The 10,437-nt window shown below is 36.7% G+C and overlaps 1 protein-coding gene across 1 annotated transcript; it reads left to right on the top strand.

Annotated features, from left to right (window-relative positions):
* Nucleotides 1-1,767: 1,767 nt before the first annotated feature.
* On the top strand, nt 1,768-8,543 carry SRSF10 (serine/arginine-rich splicing factor 10). The gene is made up of 6 exons (XM_009702291.1): nt 1,768-1,775; nt 2,021-2,125; nt 3,888-3,991; nt 5,644-5,806; nt 6,100-6,153; nt 6,326-8,543. The coding sequence occupies exons 1-6, from the start codon at nt 1,768-1,770 to the stop codon at nt 6,621-6,623; spliced, it is 732 nt and encodes a 243-aa protein (XP_009700593.1). The 3' UTR covers nt 6,624-8,543.
* The last annotated feature ends 1,894 nt before the right edge of the window (nt 8,544-10,437 follow it).

Below are 10,437 nucleotides of genomic sequence, written 5' to 3'. Positions count from 1 at the left end.
CGGAGGGACGCGGGGGCTGTGCCGGAGCGAGGAAAGGGGAGGGCGCCTGCTCCCTTCTTCTGCTTTACCTTTCTCCCTGCCTTGCTTTCCGCGCCCTTCTCCATTTTCCTCTCCCTCCTCGCGATGCTGCTCTATCTTCCTTCTCTCCACGAGGATCGGTTTCAAAGCAACGTCCAGAAAGAACAAAGCTGGTCCAGGAGAAAGTAAAACTCTGGTGCCCGCGTTTGAGTTTGTCCAGCGGGAGATCAAGGCGGGATTTGCGTGCCCGCCTCAGGGATAACCGCCTGTGCCCCTTAGCGATGCTCAGCAGCCGCTGGAGTTTTGAATATTCTTTTGAAGTACAGCGCTTGTTACTAGAAGAGAGAAAACAGCGCGTTTGCTGTGGATGTCGCCAAAATTCATGGCATAGTTGGTTCCGTTAGTATGGTAATTGCTGCTGGTTCAGGTGGAATGTTATTGCATTAATTGTTATCTACCGTGTCCTCTTGTGACACCCAATATAGCGTGGAGGGGGAAACAATGCTTTTTCGCCGTAATAATTGTATTGTAGCAGGATTCTGTAAGGACTAAATATGTGCAGCAACTTAGTGAAATAACTTTTCATAGGGAATTAAAAGAAGTGTATATTGCACAGGTTCTTATTTATTGCTTAGATATTTTTGGTAAACTGCTAGATTTCTCCATTTCTGGTTTGAAGTTTATGGTGTCCCTTTTGTGTTTGTTAGCAGCCGTGAAACATTTATAGAGCGTATTAGTATAGAATGCATATATGAGTTAGAGCACTCTTATGTTGTCAACTATTGTAGAATTTGTATGGCAGTCCCTGTAAGGTCTAGCTGTATAAAAGGCAAGCATGCGTTTTCAAACTTGCTGCCTGGGCAGCTTGCACCAAAGTTGTTCAGCAAATAACAGTAGTGGAAAGAATTAAGAATGTTATTGTGATCAAAAGCTTAAATAGCTTCAAATTAAAAATTTTAAATTTCTTTGCATGAGTTTTCTTTCCTTTTTCCGGTAGTTTATTTTACTGTAAGAACAGTCAAGGAGGTTTATTATTTCCAAACTTTATAAAATAATGTGGATCCTATTGAGGCTTTCACCATAAGCTTGTGATTAGATGGTAGATTCTTCTTAGAGATGGTTTCATTGTGAGACCTCAGTGTCGGTTGTCGTAGTTCCCTTCTGCTGTCATTGACTATACACACTGTAGATTCTTTCCGAACCGATGAGAAAGAGAAATGAATAGTAGTAACTTTCATACCGTATAAATATGGTATTGCATCAGTCTTTCTCATACAGGCTATTGTCCTCAAATGACACAAAAATACATGTAAAGAAGCTGATTTGATTAAGAAACCTCTCTGTTGAGGAGACAGTAGTTGTTCCAAATGTAGTTACAGATCTGTTGAACAGTTTTGTGCTCAGCTCTCTAAAAGCAGCCCTTTGGAAAAGCTATCCTAAGGGCATGAGTGGTTGCTCACTCAAGTTTTGTTCCATTTGATGTGGTTGTAAGTATTGATTATTCTATGGAAATGAGTTTGTGCGAGTGGTTTATTCTCGTACTGTTTATTTGGATCTTACAGTTGATGTTTGCATGTTGCAAAATCATTGTCAAGAGTTACCTGAGGTACTTGAATGACAATAATTCTTAGATCCTTCTTTTCACTTCCTGCCAACATTTGCTCGTACATCCTGCACTACATTGCCTAATATATGTCACTTCTCAGCTTACACTTCTATTGTAGAGTTATGCTGAACACTGCTTTCAAAATGCCGGGGTATATCTTAGGCATCCCAAGTCTTCTGAATGTTTCAGAAAAGCCTAGTGTGTTGCTTAACAGTGAACTGCTTGGACGCTTTTTTCCCCAAAAATATTTTGCTACATTCATCCTCTAACAACTGCTTCCAAAAAGATGGGTGGTCATATTGATTGTAGATTTTATAGTAGTAGTATTAAATTTGGTGGATGTTTTGTAACACCTTAAATAGTGAAAAAACATATAAGATATTTGTGATATTCTAGGTCTGAAGACTTGCGCCGTGAATTTGGTCGTTACGGGCCTATAGTTGATGTATACGTTCCACTTGACTTCTACACTCGTCGTCCCAGAGGATTTGCTTATGTTCAATATCCTTTCTTCAGATGGCTGATTAGTGAGGGGTGTTGAAGTTTGAAATTCAAGTTTGTGTAAGAGGTAACAAATCTAAATGAAAAAGCAGTTTACTTTTGTGTTGTATCTAATAAGTGTCTTATATTGTGGTATTTCGTTATTTTCGAAGATTAACTTCTCTCAGTTGTTCTTTGCCTTTTTGCAAAACTTAAATCAAGTCCAGTAATATAAAAGCTTGCTTATGTCACTGAAATTAATACTATATGATTTAAATGAAAATTTATCACTACCTCAAAAATGTCTAGCACGTTTTTATTATCACTGGTATGTAAGTAAACTTGTGCTTAGCAAACTGTGGCTGGTATTCATTGTTAATTTAACAAATGGAAACTGGAATCACTTGATCAAAATCAGATTGTATAAAAAAATGAGGTGAACTTCTTTCTTTAATATTGTCCCCTAATTTACTGTCCTCTGTTGTTGCCTCAGAATGTAAAGCTGTACAGTAATGGCGACCCCAAAGAGAAAGCATGAAAGAACCTTTAGAGTAGAGTTCAACAATTAAGGCAAGTAGACAAGCCAAAGACCTCTTAAGGATCAGGCTTGAAGAGAAGGGAGAGTTTGGGAAAAGAAAAAATAAAGAAAAGCTGGAAGAAGGACAAGCCATAATGGGAGACAAAGCTTCGCTTTATCTACAAAAGGGGGAAAAGGTTGTTTTTCAAAGTAAAAGATAAAGCCATCTGTCATTTTTGGCCAAGCATCTCATGACAAGTCCTTCTGACAAGCACTTAAAGAGTTAAAGGTCAAGATGAAGTTGAATGGTGGCCAAGATTAAAGGAGTCATACCTGATGTATCCTACAGAGTAACAGTTTTTCTTCTGTTTGTCATGTAAGCAGTAATTTGATGAATGATTCTGGTTTAGTCCTTTGACAAAACCTGTGATATTTCTCTTGTGAGTGCTACTGTAACTGTGGTCTTGAATGAAAGTGCATTCGTTCTTGGTTTATCAAGATACATAGCTACAACATGATAGTTTATTTTCTGCGTAGGTGATGCTGATGATGAACTGAGTTGCTACAAGGAAAAAGGCAATTAGTTCCTTCAGGTCACGTAGCTGGACGAAGGTGTGTGAATTACAGTAGCGGTCAGTCTTGTGGATTAAAATTAGTAATGTCTGTGTTACTGAACATCTGACCTGACTGATAGTGTAGGGGTTTTAGTGTACGCTTTTACCTCAGAGTGCTGAAGGTCTGTATACATGTTCATGGCATTACATAATTTAAACTTAAAATCAGTTGGTGGAAAAAAAGGAAAGCTTTATACCAATTATAAAATTAATAGACACATGTTAATTTTTACTGCTGGTATGCTTAAGATAACTTAAGAACTAGGGTTTGATTTTACTAAAGTCAGTGTAGTGGAGAGAATTAAATGACTATTAAGAAATGTATTTTGAAAAGAATACCATTTTTTTTTTTCCTTGCATAAGTACAAGTGGGAGAAGAAAAAAGTTAGAGTATTGCATAGCAACTGCTTCTGATGGATAAGTTCATGGTCATATTATGAGACTTTAATTTTATTATACGAGCTCTCAGATAGCTGGTGGTTAACTAAAAAAAAAATTTACTAGTGTGTACTGTAGCATGACCAAAAGAACTTAAAAAAAACCCCAAACCACAACCCTGTAAAATTAGAAAATAACTGATTTTTTTATTTATTTATTTTAAATATCAAATCTGTAAACTACTCAAATTCCCAAGTACCTTAACACTCACCACATTTGAAGATGTCCGTGATGCAGAAGATGCTCTCCATAATTTGGATCGAAAGTGGATTTGTGGTCGGCAAATAGAAATCCAGTTTGCACAGGGGGCTCGGAAGAGTAAGTGCCTTGTGTGTATTTAATCAGACTATGATTTTAGCCTTAACGTTTAGTGCCAGGCAACATTACATGTGTTATTAATTGTTGGGATATGTGTTTGCTTGTATATAAATAGTATGTGGATGTTTTGGTTTTTATCCAGTAACTATTAATGACTCTGTTTAATTAAAAGCAGATAACTAAGTACAATGGACACTTACCAAAATCTGATCCTTGCTGCTAGCTGCAAAATCTTAAGAGTTTTCTGTGCAGCTCCGTGTGTTTCTGGAAGGAAAACTTGACTGTTGAAAATTCTCCCTGTCCAAATGAGGAGCCCAGTTTTAATGTATTGTAATGTTTATATTGTGTTGAAGCATATTAGTGATTCTGTGTTGATGTTTCCCAGTGCAGTCTGATTTCCAGGATTGAGGTAATGTCTTCATTTTCATTTGGCTTCAGGATAAAAGTAAATTTCAAGGCATCTCAATTCAACATGGAAGGGAAGTCATATTTTCTGGACAGATAATTGTAAAGAGAACTTACATCTTTTAAATATGTTATTCATATGCATATTTTTAATATATAGATAGATACAGATACTATATAAAAATAAGACATGCTTTTGGTAAACCTAACACATACGTGCTGATCTAAACCAAGACTATAATAGTTATGTGCAGCTTGGGAATAAAAGCACCTTAAAGATCTTTCAGTTAAAGCTACCAAACAACCAACCTAACTCTCCAGGTTTCCCTCAAATATGCACAATTAACTTTTATTGAAGTCAGTGGAAATTATATGCTCTGAATGGCAAGTTTCTGTCCCATATATAAACACTGGGATTTCTAATAAGTTTCTGAACAAAAATTAACTAAATCTACCTTAGAGTTGTAAACAGCAGCACTTAAAACATAAAAAAATTAGTACAGATAGTGTTTATTAGAGCATGATATGTTTAAAATACTTTGAGCGTGGTCTTTGGGTTTGAATGAGAATGAGATTTAATGCAAAGGAAAGATAGCTGTGCTGCTTAGAGAAAATACAACAGAAGACTAATAAGTTCATTTTTAATTATTTTACTAACTAAGCTACAAAGCGAATGTGGTTTGTGGTACTGGTGGGGGGTCCTTTTAGAATCAAATTTCTCTTTGTGTGGCATCCATTGATGCTTCTGTATAAGCTGTCTTTTAATCATTAAAGGAGTGTGGATCAGGTGTAATGCATGGTGCTGTGTAGCCAAGAAAATGGTGTTTAATTCCCTGCTAGCTTTCACTTTTTGGGTACATTCAGGAATGGTAGAGTGTTTCAGTCGTGGGTTTGGCCTGACATACCAGTTTCCAGGTGTCCTGAAATCACCCTAGCCAGTTCTGTGTTCTGGTTTTATGGAGCATTAGCCCTTTCTTACTGTTTTTTTTTTGTTTGGGGTTTCCCCGCCCCCCCCGCCCCAGATTTATAATGCCCACAAGGCTGTATTAATTTTTGTCCAGTGGTTAAAGCAGCGAAAAGCAAATGGCATACAGCAGTCTCTCATCTGTCCTTTTCATAAACATGTCTGCTAGGATCGTGAATTAGGCTTTCTGCTAAATACCAGATATATGGATTAGTAGTGTCACTAAAGGGAAAGTAGAGCATCTTTTTTAACTTAAAATGTTAAATATTTCTGGTTTTTACAGCACCAAATCAAATGAAAGCCAAGGAGGGGAGAAACCTATACAGTTCTTCTCGTTATGATGACTATGACAGATATAGGCGATCTAGAAGTCGGAGTTACGAAAGGAGACGGTCTAGAAGTCGTTCTTTTGATTACAGCTATAGAAGATCGTATAGTCCCAGAAAGTAAGTGTAGTGTGTGTTTGTTTTAAACTGCACAGTAGTCTGTTGGAAGAGAAACACCACACTGACTATTTAATTGTTAAAATTTTGAATAATCTTTTTCTATTGTGGGAGTAACTTGTGGGAGTTACGTATCTTGCATGCTGTATCAAATCAGAAATACTGAATGAAGTAATTCTGTGCTTCATTGAAGTATAATTAAAAGCAAATGCACAGCTTGAAAAATAATTTATTAAGCATTTGTATACATACATAGGTATTTGTCACTGTTTACTTTTTCTGATGTACCTTTTTAGCAGTAGACCTACTGGAAGACCTCGTCGTAGCAGAAGCCATTCGGACAATGATAGGTAAAATACTTTTTACACTCTTTAAATTGAAATTTAGATCACTGTATTCCTTTAACTATAGGTTTAAAAAAAAGTTTCTCCTGCAAAAAACGGTAAACAATTTTTGATGTACTAGATGTCTAAGAATAGTGTTTTTACATTCAAATCTCCTCTCTCCCCTTTATTCTGATAGGTTCAAACACCGCAATCGATCTTTTTCAAGATCTAAGTCCAATTCAAGATCACGATCCAAGTCACAGCCCAAGAAAGAAATGAAGGCTAAATCACGGTCTAGGTCTGCATCTCACACCAAATCTAGAGGCACCTCTAAAACAGATTCTAAAACACACTATAAGTCCAGCTCAAGATATGAAAAGGAATCGAGAAAAAAAGAACCAGCTAGATCCAAATCACAGTCAAGATCACATTCTAGATCTAGGTCAAAATCCAGATCAAGGTCATGGACTAGTCCCAAGTCTAGTGGCCACTAACAGTGTATCCATGTTGTTTTTAGGCATGTAAGATTCATTTACACACAGTTCAGTTTACTTAAATTATCAGGAATATGATGTTGCAACAGTGCTAAAAAATATTTTCTTTGTCAGTTTTCCCTGTAGCCGACAATGGTTAAAATTAGAACAGTGTTGAGAAGCCACTGAGAGAGAGTGAGGGGAAAAAAGAGAGAGAGAGAGAGAGAGTCCACTTGGTTAAATGTCATGGGCAGCTACCGATTTGGTTGTGGTGTCTCTATGTATATTTTTGTAAAGATTTGCATTTTTAATGCTTAGATATTGGTGATGACTTGATTGATCGTAACTTGCAACATTGTCCTATTGAAAATGTCATACCCGTAGAGAAATTGATACCAGTTTGTGCTGAACAGTTAAACCAACTGTTTAACTTGTTCTTTAACGCTAAACTTTGTGATAAAACGGAAAACTGGACAGCTGTAGTGCAACACTGACTGCTGTGAAATGCAGACTGGCAATTTTATGTTTCCATTGTTCAAAGGCAGGTTTCTGTGTTCTCCATGCCCACTGACACAAGTAGGTTGGTAAATGGAGCTCTATGGAGAGACATTTTTGAGATTTCTCTTTAACCCTGCCATGTGGAGAGACGGTACTAACATTGCATGTACTACATGGGGAGAGAGTTGGTCTTGGAAGCTCGTTCAGAGATTGTGCAGTGTCGTGACTTGTCAGGATAGAGGCTTCGCTGCTTTTGACCTGGCTGCTAGTACTAAATTGGGGGGGGGGGGGGGGGGAACCACCTTGAAATGGAAAATTAAATTCAGATTTCAGCAAATGGCAGAGCAACTAAGTATTAGGTTGTGTGTACATTTTATGCAGTTTTTGTATCTATTCTAAATTTTAGTGAGCAGTTAACCATAAAATTGCTTAGTTTTCCTGCTGTTAGATACAAGTAGATTGTTTCGAGTTGTGTGTGTACAGTATATAAGAACTAAACTTTTATGCCAATGACTCCTGTGGTTAGTTGGTGTATTCATAGGTATAAAACTGTAGCCATCTCTCTTCCTGAGTAACAAAGGCTTGCTTTTACACATCAAAAAGTATTTGGTCCAGCAAGTCTGAATCACTTCTTCCTCAGAATGGATAGTGGTTTGGTTACAAGATTTCATTTTACTTAAGAACAAATGTTTGAAGTTGGATATGAACAAGAGCTGCATCTCTAGCTATTTAGTTTATCACTAATACAGCATATTTAGTCAATTGAATGTGAAAAATAACAACACTAGTGCGTAATCTTACCAATATTTCTCTAGAAGGCAAGATACTTTGTTATGAAAATGGCTTTTGGCATTGTTTTTTCTATTTACCTTCAAAAGCCAGCATCAAACACCTAGTGTTTCTCGTTATCTTATGTAGTAGCATATAAAAACATTGATTTCAAAAAGCTCCTTTTTAGAGAAATGTTTCAGGTTTTGGTTTTAGTGTTTTCAGCAGGGCCTTTAAAGAAATGCAGATGGCTTTTAAATGTTGGCAGTGGAACGTGCTTAGGGGGTTGATCCTAGAATCTTTGTACGTTTGATAGTATTTCTAACTTTTTCTTTACTGTTCGCAGTTAATGTTCATGTTCTGCTATGCAATCATTTATATGCACGTTCCTTTAATTTTGTAGACTTTCCTGGATGTATAGTTTAAAAACAGCAAAAAGTCTATTTAAAACTGTAGCAGTAGTGTGCAGCTCTAGCAGAGGAAAGTTGTGGGATTAAACTTTGTATTTCCTTTCTTATAGAGGCTTCTAAAAAGGTATTTTTATATGTTCTTTTTAACAAATATTGTGTACTACCTTTAAAACATCAATGTTTTGATCAAAATAACTAAAGACCCAGCTTATTTTCTGCTTGCTGTAAATTTAGCAAACATGCTGTAATAAAAAAATGAAGGAAATACTGATCCACTGGAATTATTGTAGCTTTAGAATTTGACTCCAGAGCATGGTTAGGAGTAGAGCTATGCATCCCTTATGGAGTAAAATCCTTACTATGGTATTTCAGTAAAATCAGGAATTTACCATTTAATGTCTGAATAAATATTTCACATTTTTAAAGGGGTACTAGACAAAATAAGAGTGATAATCATATGTTTTAGTCTAATATATTGAAATTTCTTTGCCATTAACTTTCATTATTGCTGGATGGACTGCCTTGCCCGATGGTTATAATTCAGATATTATTAGCCAGGTTATGAACTACTTAAAATCAAAAATTGAAGGTTCATATTGAACCAAATTTCAGTATCACCCTGTTGATTTATATTTGCCATATCAAAAATTGCACCAGCAGTGCTTCTCTAGAAGATGGTAAAACTTTGCTGATGACGATTAGAAATTGAGCTGCATCCTGGCCCTTGTGGTATATACAACTGGTTCTTATGCTGCAGAAGAAAAATAACTCTGAAAAGCACTTAATTGCTTTGATAAACCCATTCTTAACACTTTGGAAGTTAAGCTGTGATTATCTTGTAGCTTTCTGCTTGTAACAGCAGAAAAACCCACCCTTTTTCAGCTTTCTTAAATGAATAGAGTCTTCATGACTAAAATCCTGCTTAAAAGCAGTCCACCTGACTCTGTCCTGGGAAAGTGTGGTTTTGTTTTTCTCAGCAACCTGCAAGGGATTGCTGTAATTAGTGTTCACGTTAGTCCAGCCAGAGTTACAGCTGGATCAGTGGGGAGGAGGGAGGAGAACATCTTTGTGTCCAGGCTGAGGTTCTAATTTGAGATGGCAGTATAACAGTAACTATACCTTAACTATTTTGTCAGCATGTCCTTATATTGTGTGCCTCAACTTATGTATAGCACAATTTAATTTTTTTTTTGTTTTGTTTTGAAAATCCAATTCATTGCAAGTATAATGTAGTATCTGACAGTTCTGATGGTTCTTTCTTTCTCTCCCAGAGGTAGGACTAAACTTTGACTTGACTTGTGTATATGAACAAGCCAGAAAAGCCGAACACAAACCCACGATGTTTCAAGAGTGCATGAATAAAGATGTTGTCCTAGTTCTTGCTCCCATGGAAAAAATTGTGAAGAAGCTGTTCTGTGGGCCTTTCAGTTGGGGACGAGTTAGCAGGATGTGGCCAAAAGGGCAGGGAATGTTTACGCATTCATGCAAGTCAAGCCACAGCCCATCTAGATAACATCTCCCTTCCCTGATGCAGGTATCCTAGTCCTGCTCTAAAAAAAGCAGTAGCCTGTCTTGTGCAAGCTACCTGCAGGTTATGCACAGCTGGAATGCAAGAACATATGCAGGCTACAAAAGATCATGTATAGGCATCTTTCTTTTGGAGTCTCAAGAACGGTGGGAATTATGTTTTTCTGTGGTAAAATAGATTTTGTCATTCCTGCAAAATTTGTAGAATTGAAGTAGTATGTAAGAATTCTGCTGAAAGTAATGGCTGTGCTCCAAAGTATCTGCAGCGTATTGATTTATCTCAGCAGTAATAGAAGGCTCTATTGGAACTTCTTTTTCACCAAAAGTCCATGCACCCAACTGATAATTAAAAAATCTTAAATTTAGTGGTTAAGTAGCTGGGTGTTTAAATTAGGGACTATAATAGACTGGTCTCTGAAAGCTAAATGTTATCCTTTCTATGTCTTTTAAAGATGTTTAAATGTACAGTATAATGGCTTTATTCAAAGTGGAAATTTTCAATTTCAATGTTATTTTGAGCTCTCTTCTTGGAAAGAGCTGGGTTTTTTTTCCTTACTGTTTAGTCTGGGGTAACAGCTTGAATTATGTTCAGAGAAGGGCAATTGGATCGATATATATCGCAGCACTGCTGC

The sequence above is a fragment of the Cariama cristata genome, unplaced genomic scaffold (assembly GCF_000690535.1).
Source record: "Cariama cristata isolate BGI_N322 unplaced genomic scaffold, ASM69053v1 scaffold43876, whole genome shotgun sequence".
Taxonomy (NCBI): domain Eukaryota; kingdom Metazoa; phylum Chordata; class Aves; order Cariamiformes; family Cariamidae; genus Cariama; species Cariama cristata.
This window is presented reverse-complemented; position numbering and strand designations above follow the sequence as displayed.